Below are 26252 nucleotides of genomic sequence, written 5' to 3' on the forward strand. Positions count from 1 at the left end.
ACACTTAACGTAAGATCTACCCTCTTAGCAAATTTTTAAGTATACAATACAGTATTGTTAGTGATGGGCAGTATGCTGTAGAGTAGGTCTCTGATTTTTATTATCTTGCCCACAGAATATCATGAAAGACTTTGTTAAATACTTGTTGAGGTAGAAATATACGGTGTTAGTAATATTCACCCTGTGTACTTGCACAGTCGCTGTGAGAAGATGAGTGCAGACTGCTGGATTTGTTCTCACTGCTCCCCTGCTGGTATCCTCTAGTGGAGACCACTTTATCTTTTTAAGTCGCGGTAAGCCTTAGCCAGAGAAAGACACTGAGTTATCTGATTGGAGGAGGCTTCATTATGCAAACTTTTAATTTTATGTTTTCTTGGGACCGTATTTGCCACCACTTTGGGCTTCCACTGCCACTCCCTTTCTCTCATTCCTCAGAGGAATAATAATACTTTGATGACTATCTCTGCAAAGTTCTTTGATTACCCTGGGATATAGTTCGTCTGGAATTAAACATGTGAACTTTCCTAAAATACCTTGTTCTACTCTGTCCTGTTTGAGGATACTTTCTTTTGGGAGAAAGGAAAGGGAGAAAAATCAGAATCATGTAGCCCTGTTCTTTCTGTTATTTGTTAACTTTGTACCACTTGCCCCAGGCAGCGAATCGCCTTCGTGCTTGCTTCCTGCTCACAGAGCCTGGAACCTTTTCTCAACGCCGCAGTCATTCAGCATTGCCTTCCTCGCAGTCTTCTCATGGGTGACTGCTCCTCTCTCGGACTGTCTGGGGGTTGTGTGCTCTTGTCTGACCTTCTGCCATGATACAGCTTGTGTGTGTGTGTGTGTGTGTGTGTGTGTGTGTAGCAGTTACTGTGCTGAGCACTTTACACACGTTATATTTCGTTTAGTCCTGATACCGACTCTGTGAGGTTGCTCCTCTAGTCCTGTTTCCTGCTGGGAAATGCTTAACACCTATTTTAGCATCATGCTCTCCGATTTTGTTCTGGAAGGTGAACTGGTGCCATTGTGTGAGTAGAGATGGACAAAGCAAATGCGAACTTAAATGACCGTCAAGAATTTTACAAGCTCGTAGTTTCCCAGTAGTTTAATGATGACTCATTATCAAGACTACGGCTGCTTTGTTACAAAACAAAACAAAACAAAAATGCATTAAAAATGGGAGTGGACACATGGGCAAGCAGTTCTAAAATCTGTTATTAGCATCATGAAACCTAGATTGCAGAAATGTCACCAGTCTTCCTGGAGGTTGAACAAAACATGCGTTGGTTTCTTGGCTGAATTGTAGCTGGAGGGAAGAAAGGTCATGTATCTGCTCATTTGAAAAGCTCACCATGTCTGGCTTCCCCTCCTCCTTGTGCAACTTCACATCTGCTTCAACTCCCCTCTTTCTGTCATCCCTGCCCCCATGGTCCCCACCCACGGCTGAGTTCCAGAGGCTGCAGTACAGAGCCCGCTGGCGCAGATCTCGGGAGCCTGCGGCTGGACACCGCGCCTGCTCCAGGCCTTCCCTCGGCAGGGCTCCCCCCTTGCCGAGTGGTCCTGTGTGTCTTCACTCGGCCCCCTTCCTCCTTCTCCTCCACAGCGTCCCAGCCTTCACCGCTGTTCCACCCCCCAGTCCCTACTCCCCCTTGATTTCACTACATAATAAAATCCATCAGGTGTAACGTCCCTCAACTTTCCGTCCCATCCCACCCTCTTCACATGCAGCTATGTCTGCATCACCCTTCTCTGTCTTCCTCTTCGGCATCCTTGCCAAAGCCAAGTCACCGCTGCCCCCTGGCACCTCCTGCCAATATTAAAAAAACGACCTCTTTCCCCACCTTGTCTTTTGCCTCTAACCACTGTTTCCTTTTCTTCAGTTTGTGAAACCCCTTGAAAGAGTCATCTACACACGTAAGGAATGACCCCGTCTCTTCGTGTTTTCTCTTAACTCCCTTAAATAGGCTTTCACCATCATCACCCGCTGAAACTGTCTCTCTGGTGTCATCCGTGAGCCCCTGATTCCAAGTCGAGTGGCCTCCTGCGAGTCTCTTCCCCGTTGGCCCCTGTGTTGCATTCCGAGCTGTGGAGCCCTCCCTCCCTCCTTCTCTGCCCCCATCGCTCCTGCACCCTCCTCCACTTCCCCTCCTTTGCTCCTTAAACGTTGGGGTTCTTCTGGATGGGCTGGTCTCCTCCACTCCCGTATCTGCAGGTTCCACCTATGTGGCAGTGACTTCCAGATCTATCCTTCTCACCCGTGCTTGACTTCCGGGTCTAGTTTTGTATTTCTAACTCGCTGTGGGGCAGCCCTAGCTGGGCTCCCTGCAGGCGTTTCGTATTCAGCGTGTCCAGAAGGAACTTGCCTTTCTAAACGCCTTCGAAATCTATCCCTGATCTCACCTGAAGCCTCATCCTGCACTCGGTCACTGAAGGCAGAGGCTTGACAACGGTCCTGGCATCTCCTCCACTTCCCCCCAAGTCATCACCTTCTTCAGCTCCCTTAGCTTGGTCCCCTCCTCTGCCTCTGCCCCTGGGGCCATTGCCTTATTTGGGTTCATGCCACCTCCTTCTCGACTGCTACGATATCTGCCTAGCTGGTCTTCCCACCTTCAGTCAGTGTATTTCCCACATAAATGTTTGAACAGCACAGCGGTTATACTTCAGGTCCTTCGACGTCTCTGTGTGGCCCCTGCCCTGCTCTTGTCCTCGTCTCTAAACCTTTACTTTCTCCCCTTTCCCTCCATTAACTGTTTCATCCAGCCTTATGTTTTCAGGTCTGTGGATGTATCTGGAAGTAGGGCCCCAGGTTCACCACCCCGCCACCCTCCGAAATAAAGCCTGGAGCTATGAACAAGCAGCCCCCAAGCTGCAAGTACCCCAAGACACAGTAGGGCAAGAGAGGCCCGAGGTGTGCTTCCCCCCTTCCCCGTCAGCACTCGTGCCCTGCAGCTCTGGCTCCTCCCACCCCTGTTTCCTCGTGCTGCCCCTCCCACTTGCCTGCTCCCCGCTAACACTTGCGTAGCCCTCGAGAGCGAGCTCAGGCCTCATCTTCTCTAGGATACATTCCCTAACCCTGGTTGGGCAAAGGGCCCTGCCTCTGCGCTCATAACCCCAGGGCTTCTCTCCCTCTTCTCACATGCTGTGTTTAGGAACAATATGTTTACGTGGCTCTTTCAGCCATTAGACTCTAAGCCCATCAAGGCTAAGGCCACGTCTCATCTACATCTTTGCAGTTCCAATGCCTAGCCTTAGTGTACATTTGGAAGTGTTGGCATGTGTTGAGCTTAAGGCAATCATAGTGCCGTGGACTTGGTCACTTTTTGTGTCTATTCTAAACAAACTCATCTGTGCAGAAGCAGAGAGCATGGGAGATGTAACTGTTGATTGAGTAGACCAGGAAAATAAGCCTAAACCATTAAACGCTTGCAGCGAGTCTTGCAAGAAAAGTGACAAGTAGGATCGAAGAGATTAGAACCAATGACTGAGGCAGCAAAGACCAGGTGTGGTCCTTGGTCCTGACTGTGTGGTGGAATAACCTGGGGAACTTATAAAAAATGCAGACACCTGCCCGCCCCTGAGGGATTCTGCTGTCATTTGCGCAGAGGAGACCTGGGCCTCTGTATTTTAAAAAGTTCTTCAGGTTATTCTAAAAATATACCCACTGCATCAGACGCTGACAGCAGAGAAGAGAACCAAAGCTGGAGGAACAATAGGTCTGAGTTTGGAACAAAGTCAGGAACAAAGTCTGAGTTTGGTATCCCTTAAAGCACATTCCTGGTGCATCTGCTGTTTGTACGTTATTGGTAGGATGCGTCAGGAAGTCAGCGCTCTGTAGCCTCCCAGAGTGAGCTACAGCCTCTGATAGATGTAAAATAGGCATATCGCAAAGAGTTCAGCTCCCGTTGGTGATGAAAATCAGGTTCTCTCATGTGTTAAACTCTCTGAATGAAGTTCTGTCTACGCGTGTACAGAGCAAGAGGGATTTTCATATTTGTCTACTTCCAGAAAAGAATTCCATGCATATTCTAATTGATGATGAGCATTGACTAATATTAGAATCTTACTTTCAAGTAATCTGGGAAGTTAAAGAAATAATAAAACAGAAATGTTAAAGGAAAACAGCTGGAGCTATATACTTTGACCCACAGAGTATGACTCACAAAGAAAATAAAAACTGAATAAGAGGTAATGATTTTATAAATCCTCTGTGGCTGGCATCATTGCATTCCCTGGGTCAAGGGCTATGAAAAGAGAGAATTAGGCCATCTTGTACACCCAAAATGACATTTTGGACACCCGAAATTTGGTAGGGACCTTGTGAGGCATCAGTGTACAGATTATACCTATACTATTTCGGGGCAGATTTGAGATTTGACATTGCCAACATGCCAGGTCCTAATGAAAGATGCCCATGACTCAGTGAGTATTCTTTAGGAGCAGGAATATTCTGAGTATATACTTGAGTGTGTGTTTCTAGTTCTCCCCAGGATTTCCAGCATGCCCTCCGTGAAATCACTTGCCCCTTCCTGTACCTCTTTCTCTTCCTGTGAAGTGGGGACATCTCTGATCATCATCTGGTAATGTTTATGAAGCTCCATCAGACTTTTGTCTGGAAGGCTCTGTTAACAGTAATGCCTGCTTGGTTTATGAGATGGTTACAAGAGAATGGAGGTGGAGGCAGGGTACCAAACATGGCCAGTGCTTTTATCTTTGACATTATAAAAAGGTCCCCTGGCTGAGGGCCAGATTGGAGTTTCCTGCAATATAAAATGCAGACGTGTGCTTTCTATTGGTGGGGCGCCAGGGAATGCTCACCGAGCCTTCGGCCAGCACTTCACTTCCACGGCATGCACAGTTGCCAGGAAGAGCATCTGAGTCCTGGTGATTTTGTGCGGGGTCTCTCATGGGTACGAGGTGGGGCAAAAAAGAGCTGAACCATGGAATTTGGTCACCTCCTCTCCCAGACCTTAGAATGAGTGGTCTCCCTGCCAGACCCTCAGCTTATGAGTGATGCCCTCTGGAATGACCCTTCCCCCCACTCCTGCCAGCTTCCAGGAACAGAGCTCTGTGTGGATTAATTCACAGATGACAGGATTGTTTTAGAATAACTGGAGTAGCACTGGTGTTTCTCCTCTGAGAGACAAATGCAATTCTGAGTGCTTTCTTTTTGAAAATATGAGTGAGATATTAAAGATAATTCTTCCCTCAAAGTGGAACATATTTCTTTTGAACTTTTTGCCCGTCTGGCACATGGTCTGTGGATTTCAGTGCTTCCTTACAGGGTGTTAGTAAGAACTGGTGAAGAGCTGGTGCAAGCCAGCTATGAAAAGGTAGGGGAAGCTAGCAGAAATGGCCTTCACTGGTGTTAAGGGACAGATTCTGATGTCACATTAAATAATTTCCTTTGGTTACGCTTACGATTACCTCCTAACAAAGCATGTCTAGACTTCTGTCCAGGACTCATTATCTGAAATCGTTAGTGTGGACCCCAACTAAACTAGTCCCTCAGTTTGAGACCACAGATTAAATAATCTGATGTGCTTGCTTTAGCAGATAAGCGAATACCATATTCTCGTGTGAGTTTGGAAAGTTGCCCACTCTAATCATTATACATGCAAGCATTTGAGGAGATGTGTGGATTAAATAATCATTGTCAAGTTCTTTGGTTGGCAGAGTGCAGTACTGGGCTGGGTCTAGTCTTTGTTCAGTCCTCTGCATACTCTCTCTGCTCTGACTGGTGTATTTTATACATGAGAAAAATCAGCTTAAAACAGAATGAAGGTGTTTGCAGTCTGTTGCACAACCACAGATTCCAAAGTCTCTCCCATCAGAATTTCAGGTCTCTCTTCGCGCGCAACAGACACTGTATACACAGGTGACTAATGGAGTGCAAGGATTAGTTTCCATCTCCATGGTAACCTTAATCAGGTTCTCACCTGGGGAAGCTGAGCCAGGAGGCATTGTTAGCCTACAGGGCGCACAGCTGGCCAGCAGCAGAGCTGGGCTTGGGGCTCCAGCCTCCTTATTTCCATTTCACGGTGCTGCCTGTCATACACTCCCATATGCCACAAGCACAGAACCCACATCCTGCTGTTGTTCATCCTATTTATAAACGTCTCTGGAGGAACCACGTCCAGGTCATGCTAACCGTCGCACTCAGAACACTGCCCCTTAGACCTAACTTGAAACTGTTTTGCTGCGGTTCCGAGCATTTTCCTCTGTGTTTGCAGAAGAAAGTGAAAGCAGCTGTTCCCAAAGAAGGAAAGATGAAGTGGAGGTGTGACAGGCAGGAGGAGGTGAGGGCTGTGGTTTGCATCTCCATTAAAACAAAACCTGCCCTGAAATTTGGGGGTATACTTTGCCTTAATGAGGGTTGCCATTAGAACAATTTTTCCTGTAAGATATCTGCATTTTTCCCAGTCTCAAACCTTCCACCTTGTGGTGTTTACACAACAAGATGGGCAGGACTCTGCTGGGAGTTGCAACAGATTCTCCTTAAATGTGCTTTTGCAAGCAGAGCCAGTAGCCTTCTGCTGGTATGAGCCCATTCTGTATTCTCAGGAACATGTGTTTCTCGCGGAGGAGGGTGGTAGGAAGTGTCTGCTGCTTCAGCGTCTCCGTTGAATCTTCGGCTGCCTTTGCATATCAGCCAGTCATGCTGATCCGCACACTGTTGCACTAAAGGCAGATTTGCAGCAAACGCCACTGACACGGGTAGGCTCTCAGACTCCCCCAAGTGTGTGGATGCCAACTGCTTTTTATTTCCTCTAAATTGACCTGATTTCATATAAGCAAATGAGCTTAATTCTCGGAGAAGGAGTTTTAGTCACTGCTTTGGGAATACCCAGCACAGAGGGAGGGGAGGTGTTGAGGTCGTAGCTGGGAAAGGCCTTTGATGGTTCTCAGTCACACTCAAGGCTTTGGTCACTTTCCTAGAAGCCCTGAAGGGGCATTCCCCTTCCTCCTGGCAATGCTGTGTTCCTGGACATTTAACCTTGACCCCGCAGTTGGTTCCAGTGTATGGCCTTGTGGCAATGTGTAGTTGCAGCAGAGTCCTGAGGCATCAGGTTAGGTGGGCATTGACCAATGCTGACGGCTGCAGTGGGAACAGAAAGTTCAATGGTGGTGAAGTGGAACAGCGCTGCCGGGGGCCCAGGTGGTTTCGTGAGCCTCCCCCTCAGCGTCAGCACTTGTTTGGACTGGACTTTAGTGCTCCTGGTTGCCCAAATGCTCCTCCCCTGGATCCAAGGCAGTGACAGGGTGGCTGTCTGGAGAAGGCTTGCCAGCCTGAGAAGAAGTCATCTAGTCTGGGGTCAGCCAGCTTGGGGGCCGCGAGGGGGCAGGAGGCTGGAGCTTCGATCGAGCTCTTGGAGACGCAGAGTTTTGAGCCCTGCTGTAGGCTATTTGTGCACATCACTTGCAGGCACTGAGATATCACCATTTTATGAAGTAGATGAAAGAAAGACCCTTTGCAAGGTGATTGTACGCCATCTGCATCTGGATGGCATCCTTTTCATCTGCATCAGTGTGACCCGTTGCTACAGTTATCACGGAACCCAGTGGAAGGTACACAACAGATTGTGCCTGTGAAGATTGGAGGGTTTTGGTGCACGAGAGAAGTTTGTCTGGATGACTCGGTTGAGGAAGAGCTTTCCAGGCAGGAGGAATGAAATATGCAGAGATGCAGGGGCATGGTGGTTCTTGATTACGCTGTAATTCGTTCCTCCTCCTAATATTAGGTTGAGACTGTTTTTCTCCCTCCCACCAAACAAAGCAGACTCCAGTCAGGCCCCTGCCCTCTAGGATGGTTATTGAAAACTCGGGCCACTATGCCATTCATGACATCAGTGCTTCTAGAGGGTGTAAAGGTAATGGGTTAGAAAGTGCATCTATGCAGAATTATTACTACTGAAAATCTTAGCTTCAGGGAGGTTAAATATCTGGCCAAGATCACACAGCTATGGAGCAGAGATTCATTTTAGGACTAAATCCAGTGCTCCTTTCACTAAGTTCCAATTATTGTGTACCGTTGCTTAATTGCTAAGTAGAACATTCTGCAAGTCGTACATGCTTCATTGAGAGAACATTCTTCTTCCCTGTCCATAATGCCCATTGACTGGTTTGTGGTTGATATAATAGTGAATGCTCTATTCTTAACCACTGTTTTTTCCACTTTATGAAAGAGCCACTTTCCCCCTCAAGTTAAATCTGAAATGTTTTCAGTTTTTTCCAGGAGGTGGAAATTGGTTCCAGCAGAGATGTTTCCTGTGAATCATAAGGTTTTTGAATGATGTTGTATATTAATCTATTAGTTCCCAGTATATTATCCATGAACTAGAGTACCTCGGTCAAAAGCACTGCAAATTGTACTTTGTTTCCCTCATAATTTTGAATTTCAGGACTTCCCAATCTCTCTCTGAAGTGCAGACACTATATTTGAACCTCGTTTTGCTTTAGAAACAGAACAAAACAAAACACAACAAACCTCCTTTTCTTTTAAGACACTAGAATTATTGAATTACTGGAAAAGTTTATGTGTTCAGTAATTTTATTTCCTAGCCTGTACTCATCTCTCTCCAATCCAATCTAATTAGAGTTTGCATGAGGATTGGGTAACAGGAAGTACTGGAAAGCAGATTGCCTTTCTCCTTTTCCTCTTAATGTGAACCATCTGAAATTAACCCAGTGCAAGAGTTTCAACATCAAACACTTGTGAGCCAAGTGAACACATCTGTTTAAGTGTTCCAGATGCAAAGTAGATCTGGATGGCTGCATCTGATGTTTGAGCCTGATAGAGCCACTGGTCACTTTCCCAAGGATGTGGTCAACCAGTCTTGCTGGACTCCAACCTTGCCCTATTGAAGAAACTCAGATTTCTAATTCTAACAATAACCACTGGCACCTGGCAGGGATGCTTCCTACTTTGAAACCTAGAGGAAGCATTTGGCCAATTGAATGTAATTGTGTGGACGGACACCCTTTGACGTAGTGGAGTATCTCATATCATCTGGTACCTATTTTTCACTCTTAAGGGAATAAAGTTAGGGTATTTATTTAGCAGCCATGTATGGGGGAACTTAGATGGCCTCACTGATCCATCCACGGGTAGTTGGGGGCAGGGACCTCTCTGCCAGGTGAGTGGCGGGAGGCTCAGGATGATGTTGGAGATAGAAGCCAGGGGAGTGAACAGAGCTCCCTCCCAGACAGCCTTGATGCTGCTGTCCCACAGCACGGGTCCTGAGCTTGCGTGGGGTTTCTTATGCTGTGGGTAGCGGTCACCTTTAGGTTCTAAACCAGTATCTGGGCCTTTGATAAATACCAACAGTTACATTGAGAACACATCATTTTCCAACATAATCATGACATAGTAATATTAGAAACAAGTCAAGATAGAAGTATGGAGTGAAGAGAACAATCTTCTGTTTCCTTGGCTGAGATTGTCCTTGTTGTTGTGGAATTAAGGTATTTTATTCTTACAGTACTGTTACCTATGGATTGTAGAAGATCACTCCTCTCTCTATGTTCGTCTACTTTGTCCCCAAACATTTACTGAATAACTTACCATGATGGCACTGGGAATAGTTATGATTAGGTCATGGTCCCTCAGGGAGTTCTGAGCTAGTTGAGGAAACAGTAGATCATTAATGACAGCTTGGTGCTAAGAGAGAGGTTTGCAGAGTGGCTATGGTGGCTCAGGAGGGCTGGGCTGCCTCAAAGGGCAGACAGACAGCATTTCCTGATCGAGAACATTCGACACTGTGTCCAAAAGGGACCAATGGGAAGAAAGCGGGAGAAATGATTGGAAATAGAGATCCAAGAAAAGAGTAGGAAACTGCAATCCTAGTCCTGACGGAATCCAAAGGGAAAAGATTCCACTTGGGAGAATAGGTGTATTGGCAGTAAGATGGAGCCGGGGATGGGTCAGAGTCGGGCAGGGCGGGGGGCTGTGAGAGGAAAGAAAGGGGGCGGATGAGAAGGAATCAAGTATCAAGAGCAATGACTGCAGTTGTGGGGAGTTTGCACCTGGCCACTGGGGGGTGGGACAGGTAGAGGAGCTTGAGTGGTCGAAGGGAGAAGGGAGAAATTCAGGAGACTCATTCCTGCCAAGATTCTGAGAACAGCTGGCACAATCCTGCCTTAGATGAGCTATTTCCATGAGTTTGTTGTTTAAAATGAAGACACACTTTTTTTTTTTTTTTTTAATTTATTTTTGGCTGTGTTGGGTCTTCGTTTCTGTGCGAGGGCTTTCTCTAGTTGTGGCAAGTGGGGGCCACTCTTCATCGCGGTGCGCGGACCTCTCACTATCGCGGCCTCTCTTGTTGCGGAGCACAGGCTCCAGACGCGCAGGCTCAGTAATTGTGGCTCACGGGCCCAGCCGCTCCGCGGCATGCGGGGTCCCCCCAGACCAGGGCTCGAACCCGTGTCCCCTGCATTGGCAGGCAGACCCCCAACCACTGTGCCACCAGGGAAGCCCTAAAATGAAGACACACTTTTTAAGGACTTTACTGGAGCTGTGCGAGGGAGTGACCATCAGAAGTAGAGCTGAACTAGCTGTGCACTGCTCCAGGCTCAAGTGGTCATGAGACTGCCTTCTCATTTTACCAGTGAGGAAGCTGAGGGCAGACAAAGGAGGCCTTGCCAGGGACACACAGGGGTCAGGGCAGAAGTGCTGTTGTTGCTGCGACCAACACGTTCCTCATTCTCTTCATCATCTCCCAGCAGAGCGAACCTTCTCAGGAATCCTGCTTGTAGTCCAAATTATTTTGATCGTTTGTAGAAAACTCAGCAATAGTACCTTTTATTTTATATATATATATATATAATGTTATATATATTATATAACATATATATAACATATATAATATACATATTATATAACATATATATAACATATATAATATATATTATAATATATATAATATATAATTATATATTATATATATATATATATTATATATATATATATATAAAATGTTCTCCCCCTACTGAAAACAAATTTCAGGACTCACCTATTCAAGCTCCTTTTACATAGTAAAGCTGAAGTTCAAAAAGGAATTCTTTCCCTAAATGATAGCAAGCATCTTTGATACGTTTGGATAAGAAATAATGAAATAAATTTACTAATATCATATGTCAGGGGCTGTGAAAAAGAGCACACTAATTTACTCTTATATTTGCAAATTGAAAAAGTAGAAGATTTAATTTATGCTTCCCTAAGTAGTTTCTCTGTTTGTGTATATATGTTACACACGTACACACACACACACACACACACACACACACACACACACCCCTGTGAATGGTCTCCTCCTACCTGGTTGGTGTGGGAAGAAGGGAGGTAGACCCCATTATAGGGACAGTTACAGAAGAAGTGACAGAATGGGATGGGAGGGTCAGGACATGGCAGCGAGGTAAGGCGCACTGGGAACCTGCGAGTGGAGACTGTCACCTTGGTGAAACACTCCTGGCGTGGATGGCTAGCTGTTAGTGAATGTAGCTTTGTCTAGCTCCAGTATAAAGTGCTCCCAAGAGCTATTGTTTCTGAATGTTTGCAAACAATTTCAAAGCTTGCCTGCTTTTCTGTAAAGTAAATAAAGCCTTAGGCTCAACCCAAAAAACAGCTAATTAGATAATGGTGGGGATTTCTTTGTGAATATAATTCCCATATGAAATTGCTCTGCCTTGGGCCATGGTCTCACCCTGCTTGGTGGAAGAATACAAGTTCCACTGTGGGTTCCACGTTGGAGGATTTTATTGCCCTTTTCCAAGTGCTAAGACTAGGAAGACCATAGGGACCATGAGTTGAGTATGTGTTGAACTTAACTGTCTCACAAACATGAGTTTCACCTTTTAAGCAAGCCTAGGAGAAAGACAAATTCAAATTCAACACAAAGACAGTAGAAGGAGCATGGGCTCCAGAGCCAGACAGACTTGAATTTGAATCTTACCCCTGGCAGCTAGGGCCAGAAGGACATTTGTAACCGTTACTTAAGCTTTAAGACTGTCTTGTGCCTCATTTGTTAATTGTAGGTATTGATGCCCTACAAGGATGTTGTGAGGAATAATTGAAATACATACAAGAGTCATCCAGATCATTATCAAATAAATGTTAGTTTTCTTCTTCCAAATCCATTCTACAGACATTTAACTGAGCTTTTGTTACATACATGGTTCTGTGGTAGGTATTTGGGAGAGGTAGGATCAAAGAAGAATAAGACCTATATTGCTGTTGGAATGGGGACAATATGACATGCACTCAAACGACAGCCCAGGAACTCTATCCACACCAGCCTCCTTGCTGTTCCTGGAACATTCAGCCCTGCTCCTGCCTCTGCACCTCAAGACTGGCTGTTCCCTCTTCCAAGAACCCCTACCTCTGCTCCTTCACCTCCTCCTTTACTCATAAGTCATCGTCTCAGCGATGCCTTCCCCGATCACGCTAAACTCCCTGGGACTAGTACTCCCCATCGCTCGTCCCTGTTTATTTGTTTTTCCCTCTGACAAATATAATTTGTGTGTGTTGTGTGTGTGTTTTCTGTCATCCCATGCTCCTTCTCCCTCTTCAGCGTAAACGCTGTGACTGTCTGATGTCTTCACTGCTCTATCCTCAGTGCCTAGAACAATGCCCAGTTGGCACCCAGTAAATTTTAATTGAATAGATGAGTGATGGAATTAATTACCTTCAGGTACCAGGAGGGGCATGTACCAAGTCCCAGTGGCCAGAAGAGCAGAAGCATGTTAGGGACTGTATTAGTTTCCTATGGCAGCTGTAACAATTATCATAAAATTAGTGACTTAACACAAACTTATTATCTACAGTGCTGGAGGTCAGAAGCCTCACACAGGCCTCAGTGGGCTAAAATCAAAGTCTTGGCAGGGCTACATTCTTTCTGGAGGCTCCAGGAGAGAATCCGTTTCCCTGCCTTTTCCAGCTTCTGCAGGCTGCCTGTACTCTTTGCTCTGTGGGTCCCCTCCTCTGTCTTCAAGGCCAACAAAGGCAGGTTAAATACTCCTCACATCACATTGCTCTGACCTTCTCTTCTGCCTCCTTCCACTTTTAAGGACCCTTGTGATTCCACTGGGCCCACCTAGGTAGTCCAGGACAGTCTCTTAATTTTAAGGTCAGCTGACCAACAGTCTGAATCCCACTTGCAACTTAATTCCCCTTTGCCATGTATGCTAACATATTCACAGGTTCTGGGGATCAGGACGTGGACATCTTTGGGGATGCATGTGTCTGCCTACCACAGAGTCTAACAAGTGAGACATTTTGCCTAGAGCCTAAGATTTGAGCTGCCAGTAGTGAAATATAAAACAGAAAAATTTAATCAAGAATGGCCATGGATGTCAAGATTTTTTTTTTTTACATCTTTATTGAAGTATAATTGCTTTACAATAGTATGTTAGTTTCTGCTGTATAACAAAGTGAATCAGCTATACGTATACATATATCCCCATATCCCCTCCCTCTTGCGTCTCCCTCCCACCCTCCCTATCCCACCCCTCTAGGTGGTCGCAAAGCACCGAGCTGATCTCCCTGTGCTATGCGGCTGCTTCCCACTAGCTATCTGTTTTACGTTTGGTAGTGTATGTATGTCAGTGCCACTCTTTCACTTCATCCCGCCTTACCCTTCCCCCTCCCCGTGACCTCAAATCCATTCTCTACATCTGCATCTTTATTCCTGTCCTGCCCCTAGGTTCATCAGAACCTTTTTTTTTTTTTTAGATTCCATATATGTGTGTTAGCATACAGTATTTGTTTTTCTTTTTCTGACTTGACTCTGTATGACAGACTCTAGGTCCATCAACCTCACTACAAGTAACTCAGTTTCGTTGCTTTTTATGGCTGAGTACTATTCCGTTGTATATATGTGCCACATCTTCATTATCCATTCATCTGTCGATGGACACTTAGGTTGCTTCCGTGTCCTGGCTATTGTAAATAGTGCTGCAATGAACATTGTGGTACATGACTCTTTTTGAATTGTGGTTTTCTCAGAGTATATGCCCAGTAGTGGGATTGCTGGGTCTTATGGTAGTTCTATTTTTAGTTTCTTAAGGAACCTCCATACTGTTCTCCATGGTGGCTGTATCAATTTTCATTCCCACCAACAGTGCAAGAGGGTTCCCTTTTCTCCACACCCTCTCCAGCATTTATTGTTTGTAGATTTTTTGATGATGGCCATTCTGACTTGTGTGAGGTGATACCTCATTGTAGTTTTGATTTGCATTTCTCTGATGATTAGTGATGTTGAGCATCTTTTCATGTGTTTGTTAGCAATCTGTATATCTTCCTTGAAGAAATGTCTGTTTAGGTCTTCTGCCCATTTTTGGATTGGGTCGTTTGTTTTTTTGATATTGAGCTGCATGAGCTGCTTGTATATTTTGGAAATTAATCCTTTGTCAGTTGCTTCGTTTGCAAATATTTTCTCCCATTGTCTTTTCTTCTTGTTTGTAGTTTCCTTTGCTGTGCAAAAGCTTTTAAGTTTAATTAGGTCCTATTTGTTTACTTTTGTTTTTATTTTCATTACTCTAGGAGGTGGGTCAAAAAGGATCTTGCTGTGATTTATGTCATAGAATGTTCAGCCGCTGTCTTCCTCTACGAATTTTAAAGTGTCTGGCCTTACATTTAGGTCTTTAATCCATTTGGAGTTTATTTTTGTGCACGGGGTTAGGAAGTGTTCTAATTTCATTCTTTTACATGTAGCTGTCCAGTTTTCCCAGCACCACTTATTGAAGAGGCTGTCTTTTCTCCATTGTATATTCTTGCCTCCTTTATCAAAGATAAGGTGACCATATGTGCGTGAGTTTATCTCTGGGCTTCCTGTCTTGTTCCCTTGATCTATATTTCTCTTTTTGTGCCAGTACCATACTGTCTTGATGACTGTAGCTTTGTAGTATAGTCTGAAGTCAGGGAGCCTAATTCCTCCAGCTCCGTTTTTCTTTCTCAAGATTGCTTTGGCTATTCGGGGTCTTTTGTGTTTCCATACAAATTGTGGAATTTTTTGTTCTAGTTCTGTGAAAAATGCCATTGGTAGTTTGACAGGGATTGCACTGAATCTGTAGATTGCTTTGGGTAGTATAGTCATTTTCACAATGTTGATTGTGAAATCCAAGAACATGGTATATCTTTCCATCTGTTTGTATCATCTTTAATTTCTTTATTCAGTGTCTTATAGTTTTCTGTGCACAGGTCTTTTGTCTCCTTAGGTAGGTTTATTCCTAGGTATTTTATTCTTTTTGTTGCAATGATAAATGGGAGTGTTTCCTTAATTTCTCTTTCAGATTTTTCGTTGTTAGTGTATAGGAATGCAAGAGATTTCTGTGCATTAATTTTATATCCTGCTACTTTACCAAGTTCATTGACTAGCTCTAGTGGTTTTCTGGTTGCATCTTTAGGATTCTCTACGTATAGTATCATGTCATCTGCAAACAGTGACAGTTTTACTTCTTCTTTTCCAATTTGAATTCCTTTTATTTCTTTTTCTTCTCTGATTGCCATGCTTAGGACTTCCAAAACTATGTTGAATAATAGTGGCGAGAGTGGGGAACCTTGTCTTCTTCCTGATCTTAGAGGAAATGGTTTCAGTTTTTCACCATTGAGAACAGTGTTGGCTGTGGGTTTGTCATATATGGCCTTTTTTATGTTGAGGTACGTTCCCTCTATGCCTACTTTCTGGAGAGTTTTTATCATAAATGGGTGTTGAATTTTGTCGAAAGCTTTTTCTGCATCTATTGAGATGATCATATGGTTTTTCTCCTTCAGTTTGTTAATATGGTGTATCACATCGATTGATTTGCATATATTGAAGAATCCTTGCATTCCTGGGATAAACCCCACTTGATCATGGTGTATGATCCTTTTAATGTGCTGTTGGATTCTGTTTGCTAGTATTTTGTTGAGGATTTTTGCATCTGTGTTCATCAGTGTTATTGGCCTGTAGTTTTCTTTTTTTGTGACATCTCTGTCTGGTTTTGGTATCAGGGTGATGGTGGCCTCGTAGAATGAGTTTGGGAGTGTTCCTCCCTCTGCTATATTTTGGAAGAGTTGAGAAGGATAGGTGTTAGCTCTTCTCTAAATGTTTGATCGAATTCGCCTGTGAAGCCATCTGGTCCTAGGCTTTTGTTTGTTGGAAGATTTTTAATCACAGTTTCAATTTCATTGCTTGTGATTGGTCTGTTTATATTTTCTATTTCTTCCTGGTTCAGTCTTGGAAGGTTGTGCTTTTCTAAGAATTTGTCCATTTCTTCCAGGTTGTCCATTTTATTGGCATATAGTTGCTTGTAGTAATCTCTCATGATCCTTTGTATTTCTGCAGTGTCAGTTGTTACTTCTCCTTTTTCACTTCTATTTCTGTTGATTTGAGTTTTCTCCCTTTTTTTTGTGATGAGTCTGGCTAATGGTTTATCAATTTTGTTTATCTTCTCAAAGAACCAGCTTTTAGTTTATTGATCTTTGCTATTGTTTCCTTCATTTCTTTTTCATTTATTTCTGATCTGATCTTTATGATTTCTTTCCTTCTGCTAACTTTGGGGTTTTTTTGTTCTTCTTTCTCTAGTTGCTTTAGGTGTAAGGTTAGGTTGTTTATTTGAGATATTTCTTGTTTCTTGAGGTAGGATTGTATTGCTATAACCTTCCCTCTTAGAACGGTTTTTGCTGCATCCCATAGGTTTTGGGTCATCGTGTTTTCATTGTCTTTTGTTTCTAGGTATTTTTTGATTTCCTCTTTGATTTCTTCAGTGATCTCTTGGTTGTTTAGTAATGTATTGTTTAGCCTCCATGTGTTTGTGTTTTTTTCAGTTTTTTTCCTGTAATTGACATCTAGTCTCATAGCGTTGTGGTTGGAAAAGATACTTGATATGATTTCAGTTTTCTTAAATTTACCGATGCTTGGTTTGTGCCCCAAGATATGATCTATCCTGGAGAATGTTCCATGAGCACTTGGGAAGAAAGTGTATTCTGTTGTTTTTTGGATGGAATGTCCTATAAATATCAGTTAAGTCCATCTTGTCTAATGTGTCATTTAAAGCGTGTGTTTCCTTTTTTATTTTCATTTGGATGATCTGTCCATTGGTGAAGGTGCGGTGTTGAAGTCCCCTGCTGTAATTGTGTTCCTGTCGATTTCCCCTTTTATGGCTGTTAGCATTTGCCTTATGTATTGAGGTGCTCCTGTGTTGGGTGCGTAACTATTTACAATTATTATATCTTCTTCTTGGATTGATCCCTTGATCATTATGTAGTGTCCTTCTTTGTCTCTTGTAATAGTCTTTATTTAAAGTCTATTTTGTTTGATATGAGAATTGCTGCTTCAGTTTCCTTTTGGCTTCCATTTGCATGGAATATCTTTTTTCATCCCCTCTCTTTCAGTCTGTATGTGTCCCTAGGTCTGAAGTGGGTCTCTTGTAGACAGCATATATATGGGTCTTGTTTTTGTATCCATTCAGCCAGCCTATGTCTTTTGGTGGGAGCATTTAATCCATTTACATTGAAGATAATTATCGATATGTATGTTCCTATTACCATTTTCTCAATCGTTTTGGGTTTGTTTTTGTAGGACTTTTCCTTCTCTTGTGTTTCCTGCCTGGAGAAGTTCCTTTAGCATTTGTTGTAAAGCTGGTTTGGTGGTGCTGAATTCTCTTAACTTTTGCTTGTCTGTAAAGGTTTTAATTTCTCTGTCGAATGGTTGTCAAGATTTAGTATGGGGGCTTCAACTGGGAGGCACTAGGAAGTTACTAAAGGCTTTTGTGATATGGTGGAACTGTGGCTTCAGGAGATGGAGACGGACTTAGAGCAGGTATTTAGAGGGAGACTGATGTTTAACCTTTTAAAAGCAATTGATTTTTATTTCCCTCTTATACACACAAAACACTAGGTTCTTACTTAGAATTTCCTAAAAGAAGTAGGGCCCACTTATGGTGTCTTTTTAAAAACCACCCTATTATATTACACATATGTACAACACATGTACACAGAGACTCATAAAGCCCTGTCACACTGACAAACTCACACAAATGCACACATTTCCTCCTACACACACCCACTGCCTCTCCCATTCTTGAGATCTCTTTCCTGAGGTACTTGGTGGCCCTCGTTTTTTTCTGCCCTGGCACACTTGAGTGACATGTATCTTCCCACCAGTAACATAGGCTTACTCTGGCAGTGGTTCTCACAGGGGTCATTCTATAAACCTCCCCTAGTAGGCATGTAAGAATCTCCAGGGAGATACATATAGTTTGAAAAAGTCTTCTGTCCCTCACCTTTACCATCACCCCACAGTGGCCGTGATTTGATATCACTTTCTAGAATGGTTCTTCTCCCTGACATCCACTGAGAATCTAGTGGATATGGAACACCTGGTTTTGAGTAGAGTCTGATGAGAACTTCTTACCCTTTGGTTAGCCTCTTTAAAGCAGCGCCATCCAGTAGAACTTTCTGTGATGATAGAACTGTTCTCTGTCTGTACTGCCCAATATGGTAGCCACAGCCACACGTGGCTACTGAGCTCTTGAAATGTGGACATACAGGAAAAATAGAGGACTCAATAGGAGGACAGACAGTGAATAAATGGTAACTCCTACCTTCATTTTGAATTGCTTTAAAAATTTTTTTTTTTTAGTTTTTGCAGAAGTCAGCATTGGTTCACATGGGTGTCGTTATGCTCATCTTTTACCTAACTTCATTGTGATTGATAACTCAATATTTGATTGACGTGTAGGGACTTCCCTGGGGGCACAGTGGTTAAGAATCCGCCTGCCAATGCAGGGGACACGGGTTCGAGCCCTGGTCCAGGAAGATCCCACATGCCACAGGGTCACTAAGCCCGTGAGCCACAGCTACTGAGCCCGCATGCCACAACTACTGAAGCCCGTGCACCTAGAGCCTGTGCTCCGCAACCGGAGAAGCCACCGCAATGAGAAGCCCACGCCCCGCAATGAAGAGTAGCCCCGCTGGCCGCAACTAGAGAAAGCCCGCGTGCAGCAACAAAGACCTGATGCAGCCAAAAATAAATAAATAAATAACGTTATTTTAAAAAAAAAAGTGTTATCCATGGGTCTCCTGACAAATGATTCTTTTTCTTGCCTCTGTTCCCCTTCCTGATAAATACATACATACATATATGTATATATATAAGCTTTATTGAGATATAAATCACATATGGTACAGTTTAATCAGTTAAAGTGTACAATTCAATAGCTTTTCATGTATTCAAAGAGTTATGGAACCATCAACACGATTGATTTTAGAATATTTTCATCACCCCCAAAAAACTCATTAGTAGTCACTCCCCCATTCTCCCTACCCACCACCCCCTGCCCTAGCCATTTACTAATCTACTTTCCTGTCTCTATGGATTTATCTATTCTGAGCATTTCATATGGGTGGAATCATACAATATGTGGTCCTTTGTGACTGGCTTCTTTCACTAAGCATGATGTTTTTTAAGGTTCATCCATGTTGTAGCATGTATTAGTTCTTCATTTCTTTTTTTTTTTTTTAATTTATTTTTGGCTGCATTGGGTCTTCCTTGCTGCGTGCGTACTTTCTCTAGTTGCGGCGAGCGGGGGCCACTCTTCGTTGCGGTGTGTGGGCTTCTCATTGCGTTGGCTTCTCTTGTTGCGGAGCACAGGCTGTAGGCATGCGGGCTTCCGTAGTTGTGGCTCGCGGGCTCTAGAGCGCAGGCTCAGTAGTTGTGGTGCACGGGCTTCGTTGCTCCACGGCATGTGGGAAGTTCCCGGACCAGGGCTTGAACCCTTGTCCCCTGCATTGGCAGGCGGATTCTTAACCTCTGCACCACCAGGGAAGCCCAGTACTTCATTTCTTTTTATTGTCAACTAATATTCCATTGTATGGCTATACCACATTTTGTTTATCCATTCATTGGTTGATGGACATTTGGGTTGTTTCTACTTTATTTGCTATTATGAATAATGCTGCTGTGAACATTTATGCACAAGTTTTTATGTGAACACATATTTTCATTTTTATTGCATATACATCTATGGAGTGGAATTGTTGTATAGTAACTCTGTGTTTAACTTTTAGAATAACTGCCAAACTGTTTTCCAAAGTGGCTGCACCATTTTACATTCCTACCAGTAATGCATGAGGGTTCCAATTTTTCCACAACCTTACCAACATTTGTTATTATCTTTTTGATTATAACCATCCTAGTTATGAAATGATATCTCCTTGTGGTTTTGATTTGCATTTCCCCGATGGCTAATAATATTGAGCATATTGGCCATCTGTATATCTTCTGGAGAAATATCTATTCATATCCTTTGCCCATTTTTTAATTGAGGAATTTGTCTTCCTCTGTTCTTTTAATTTGGCCCGAACAGGATGCTGATATGCTAACTGGTGATGAACAAGTGTGGAAGGAAGTTCAAGAATCCCTGAAAAAAATCGAAGAACTGAAGGCACATTGGAGTATCCTTTTACCTGTGGATTGAGTTGTTTTGTGGGATTGCTTCCTTACTGGTTGGAGCCTGGTATTAATGAATCCACGTCCAGGGTTTGACCTCTCCACGAGCCAAAGAGCTTCATTCTGTTCCGTGGTCACAGGTTGCATCCCTGACCCCAGCCAACAATTTCAGTAATGGCTAAGGAAGATATGGTAAGGTCAGCATGAATTCCTCTCCACCATTAGATGATAATCCAAATTTATAGGCAGGATTAGTGGGACAGTAAGTAGTACTCTCTTTATATGTACAAGGTAACAAATTTCTGGATTCCCTTCCTCCCGTAACCTACATCTCTAAAAAGTATAAGTTGGAATCCTTATAATTTAATGACTGTAGTCAACCATGACTGCAATGGCAATGGGAGTTGCTTCACAATACATTTTCTTGGCGTAAATAGTGAGGGGACCTCGGGAGGACTCACTCCCAGTAAGCACTGGAGGACTGTAAGAGCCCGTGGTCTGTCAGTCTTTGAGTCTCAAGGAGTTGATTAACTCCCAGGTGGATTCACTGTGTTCCCCTTTCTCTTTTCCCCCAGTCATCTTATGGTCATGGAAGAGTCTGCAGAAAGGTGCCTGTTCTGTCATCGATAGTCTGTTCTCTTTGGGTGGGCTGTCTGCCCTGCTCCCCTCACTGGAGCAGAGTGACTGGTGGTAAACACCCAGAAAATGCCAGGGACTAAATTTATGAGCAAATACAGGTCAGCATTAGCTTGGGAGAAAAGCCTCTTAGTTAAAATTATTCCATTTTTTTGCTCACTGAGGTGTTTTACAGGAAAGGTTTACCTTGTTTGCCAGGTGACTGTTGCCAGTGTTTCAAAGGGAAGTTGTCATGTGGTCCCTCCCAGCTTGCTGGGGGATAAAGTAGATGTATTCCTGTCAGCGGCTGCATCTGGTTTTTACTTCTAAGGCTTGTCACCTCAAACCTCTTTAAAATGAGTTGGAGCATATGTAGATGAACAGGCAAGTAATTATGGAGGTCATGCAACATGATGTTAAAATAGAGTCAAAGTCTTGCCACAGAAATGTCTGGCATTGTGTAAGAGACAGGCATTCCTCCCGACAATCCATCAAATATCTAATCCTAGGATGAAAAGCCACAGAGGTTAGCGTGGCAGTCTGTTACGAAACCAGTGCGTTGCCTAAGATCCTGCTTCCCCCAGCCTCGGGGGGCCACATGCAGCAAACTTCAAACGTACACGTCAGGTGAATACAACAGAAAGTCATCAAGTCACTTTTCTTCAATAAATGTGCCTCTTCTGAGACCAGAGGCAACTCCTCAGAGACAGGACTTGTCCTAAAATTACAGAGTGTTATGTACAGAAAGGCCCTCAGCCATGTGTTAGGGGGCCTGAAGTTCTAACCAGGAAGTCAGGCCTGTGGAGTAAGGTATTATGCCACCAGAGCCCCCGCTGAAAGAAAAATATATTTCCCGTGAGGGTTAATAAAGAAATGAGCTCCCACTCACGCAAGTGGCTTCATTGGTTTATCAAAAGTGTTCACTGATGTGTTGGAAAGCAGTGCCCTGAGAGTCTGAACCGTGGAAAAGGTAGATTTTGCCGGAGGGAGGGCAAAGGACAGGTGGGCTGTCTGTCCAGGACGGGGGATGCTGTGTTAGGACCTGAGGAAGAGGCTTTGAGCTGGAGGCGGGGCGGAGAGCCCTGGGCTGTGTGAGAGTCGGGCAGTGTGTGGGTGTATGGCGGGGAAATGCCATCAACCTTACTCCACTGACCCATCTTCCTTAAGCTGGTCACGCTCGGAGGTCATGGCACAGTAAAAGGAGGAGGAAGGTGCTGATATTTGTGCCGTATGATCTTGTGCAAGACACTAAATGTTCTCCCGCTGTGTCCCAGGTACACAATTCTGCCTGGCTCTGGAGAGCACACGTGAAGCGTTTTTAAAAATTTATATACGGTATCTTATTTAATTCTTACAGCGACATTAGGCATTTTTATTTCTGGCCTACTTCAAAGCACACATGACGTCCTCAGAACCTCAAATCTGACCAATGACAGAACTAGCTTAGATTTATTTATTTATTTATTTTTTAAACATCTTTATTGGAGTATAATTGCTTTACAATGGTGTGTTAGTTTCTGCTTTATAACAAAGTGAATCAGTTATACATATACATATGTTCCCATATCTCTTCCCTCTTGCGTCTCCCTCCCACCCTCCCTATCCCACCCCTCTAAGTGGTCACAAACCACCGAGCTGATCTACCTGTGCTATGCGGCTGCTTCCCACTAGCTATCTGTTTTACGTTTGGTAGTGTATATATGTCCATGCCACTCTCTCACTTTGTCACAGCCCACCCTTCCCCCTCCCCATATCCTCAAGTCCATTCTCTAGTAGGTCTGTGTCTTTTTTCCCGTCTTACCCCTAGGTTCTTCATGACCTCTTTTTTTTTTCTTAGATTCCATATATACGTGTTAGCATATGGTATTTGTTTTTCTCTTTCTGACTTACTTCACTCTGTATGACAGACTCTAGGTCCATCCACCTCACTACAAATAACTCAGTTTCGTTTCTTTTTATGGCTGAGTAATATTCCATTGTGTATATGTGCCACATCTTCTTTATCCATTCATCTGTCGATGGACACTTAGGTTGCTTCCATGTCCTGGTTATTGTAAATAGAGCTGCAATGAACATTGTGGTACACGACTCTTTTTGAATTATGGTTTTCTCAGGGTATATGCCCAGTAGTGGGATTGCTGGGTTGCGTGGGAGTTCTATTTTTAGTTTTTTAAGGAACCTCCTTACTGTTCTGCATAGTGGCTGTATCAATTTACATTCCCACCAACCGTGCAAGAGGGTTCCCTTTTCTCTACACCCTCTCCAGCATTTATTGTTTCTAGGTTTTTTGATGATGGCCGTTCTGACCGGTGTGAGATACCTCATTGTAGTTTTGATTTGCATTTCTCTAATGATTAGTGATGTTGAGCATCCTTTCATGCGTTTGTTGGCAGTCTGTATATCTTAAATCCAGCTTCTTCTGCGGTCAGACGCTGTGCCATTTGTGTAAGTCTGCAAACCTTACGCCCTGTGGAATTCCAGCCTGTGCAAGCAGATGAAGTCGGAGCTACACAGGTTGAAGGTGAGGGAGGAGCGGGAGACGGGCAGTCCCAGCCTAGCGTCCTCCTTGACCTCGGCCTTGCCTAACACAGCATCAAAGGGAAGAAACTGTGTCAGGTCCCTGGGGCCTGCCTTCTCCCTCACCTGCAGCTGCGCTTCTGAGGGAGTTCACCTGCAGGAGTCGAGGCGCGCTGCATACACCCCGTCCTCAGTCGTCTGACTGCCTCGTCAGTGTTAGAAAGTGAGGTCGCACTGGGCTCCATGAGCGTCAGTTATGGACTCACGGTTAATCGGAAAGTCACTGTGGCTCCGAAGTGAAGATTGGGTCTTCTCCCCACCCTTTTTAAAGCATCCTTTCCCCCTTCCTGCAATTTATGTACATAAGCCACATGTTCTTAATATTTATCTTTTACTTTGGGGGTTTAAAATAAGAATACCTTTATTTGGTTAAGTATAGACTTGAATCACTTTTGTTTTATAATCAAAAACCTTAAATTTGAGATCCAGTGGAAATGGATTTCTTTAAGTTGTTTCCCCTAGCGTGTGCCTGGGATTGTGTTTTTGGTTTCTTATATGCCCAAGGTTCAAATGACACAGAAGCAAAAATGAGGTCCTCCTTTTTTAAAAGGAGTCTCTCTAAAGCTTCTTTAATTTCAGATCGTTTTTGAAACAGAAACTAACAGAGTAAATAATTTTCAACTGAACTAACTTAGTCTTTAGCTCATTTATTTCATGGCTAGGTTTAAAGAGAATACATGTAGGAATAGGAAGGAAGAATGGTTCTCTGGAAATCTAATCCCTCAAAGCACAGGCTTGGTTGGAAGATGGTTTGTTGATGTAAACAGAATTTCCTTCTCTGAGACACCACTTACATGTTTTTGTTTCTCAAGTGTGTTTTCAGGCAGCTCTCATCTGTGCAAAATAATGGGCGCTTCCTTCCCTCCTGTGCCTGGGAGCTCTTCAGCCTTTTCGAGAATCTCATTTTACTTTTGTTTTTTCTTGATGAAGACAATGAATCCTTAACTAAGGTTAATGACAGAGTGGGAACAGGTTCTGGCCATGTGCCAGACGATCCTAAGCGGCAACGCTGAGCGGCTTCCTGATATCAACATCTACCAGCTGAAGGCGCTCGACTGTGCCATGGATGCCTGCATCAACCTCGGGCTGCTGGAGGAGGCGTTGTTCTACGGCATTCGGACCATGGAGCCTTACAGGTGAGTCCGGGGAGGGGCTAAAGTAAGGGCTACAGTGTCCTTACTTGGGGCAGAGGCTCGAGAGAGCCTGACATCATCCTGATCGCTGCTGCTTTGTAAGAGTGTTCCATCTGCTTCTCAGTCAGTGTGTAAAACCACACCTTTGTTCATTGATGCGTTCATTCCTCATTTGTGAAGTTCCTTCCGTGCGTCAGGCCCTGTGGGTGTGCAGGGACTGATGAGATGCTGTCTGCACGTGGAGCTAGTGCTTGTAATAAGGTGCAATGCTCGCCATGGCAGAGGCAAGTACAGAGTTTGGGGGAGCAGAGAGGGGCTCGGCACAGACGTAGCCTGGGGGCTGCGGCCTGTGGCCTTAGCCCTGCCGATACAGGTGAGGACGCCGGTGTGGGACCCTCCACCTGGCTGATGGCAGTGCTGGTTTCTTCCACTTCTCAGGGCTTTATGATTCCCGGGGTGCCTTCACTTGAACCATTTGACCTCATAATCACCTTATGACCCAAGCAGGAGAGCAGGGAGACAGCCCTGCTCAAACATGTCATTGAGTCAGAGGAAGGAACTACTGGTAATGAATTGTTTCTTGACCGGCCTCAGCTCCTCCAGACCAGTGCGTGTTTTGCCCCTAGAGGTTCTGGTAACTCAGGGGAGCTTTCGCAGGGAGGGCAGTGTTGAAGTCTAGTGCTGAGAATTTGGTGCTGGTGGGTGTGGGACCCTGGTTTGCAGTGGGCTAAGAACTTACATTTGGAAGATGAGATAGATCAGTCCAGAAGAAAGGGCACAGAGACGCATATACCATCATCTGAGGTTGCAATAGCCGCCTCCAGCACAGAACAAGGTCACTCATTGTGGGGAAGGTACCCTGAAAGCATCTGGGACCTGGGGAGGCTGCGGGAGGCCCCTGCGGAGGAGGGGCACCATTCCAGGCAGATACTGAGTTTCCCAGCTCTGAAGACCGTGCAGACACGATGTCAGCCCTGAGGGGCTGAGCAAAGGGAGGATCCAGGTCTAGACCTATGCAACATGGCCAACAGGCAGGGGAGTGGTCCTCAGGGAAGGAGGGGAGGGAGGCAGAGCCCAGGGCGCCGCCTGTCCCCACTTGAGGAAGAGCCTCAGAAGACACCGGAGCTGGGAAGTTACCAGGATCAACATGATAAGAACAGAAGCAAGTCCAGGGTCTGGGATACCAGTCCGGGCAAAGGGAGGAAGGCGGAAATGACACATTTGGTCAGGAAGCCAGGAGCACGGTGCAGACAGAGAAGAGCCTAAAGGTGGCATAGACCCACCAGCCAGGTGCATGGCAGAAGTCCATAGGCCAGCCACGGCACCAGGGTGACCCTGAGGGTGTTTTTCAGAACTTCTCTAGGTGGTTTCTCCCGGTGCCTTGTGGTTGAACAGCTTCAGAATCCAGACTGTGAGTCAGCTTTAATCAAACTTATAAGAGATTGCCTTGAGGGCTGGGGCTGTAGAGTTTCCCATGAGCGTGAAATGTCTGTTAGGTATGATGAAT

The 26252-nt window shown here is 44.4% G+C and overlaps 1 protein-coding gene across 1 annotated transcript in view; it reads left to right on the plus strand.

The window, feature by feature from the left end:
• Positions 1-26252, plus strand: part of SMYD3 (SET and MYND domain containing 3) — a 724816-nt gene that overhangs the window by 593175 nt on the left and 105389 nt on the right. The window contains exons 9-10 of the mRNA XM_061185384.1: positions 20338-20425; positions 24574-24748. Coding sequence (XP_061041367.1) covers positions 20338-20425; positions 24574-24748 — 263 coding nt within the window. The remainder of the gene's footprint in view (positions 1-20337; positions 20426-24573; positions 24749-26252) is intronic.

Source organism: Eubalaena glacialis, chromosome 3, assembly GCF_028564815.1.
Source record: "Eubalaena glacialis isolate mEubGla1 chromosome 3, mEubGla1.1.hap2.+ XY, whole genome shotgun sequence".
Taxonomy (NCBI): domain Eukaryota; kingdom Metazoa; phylum Chordata; class Mammalia; order Artiodactyla; family Balaenidae; genus Eubalaena; species Eubalaena glacialis.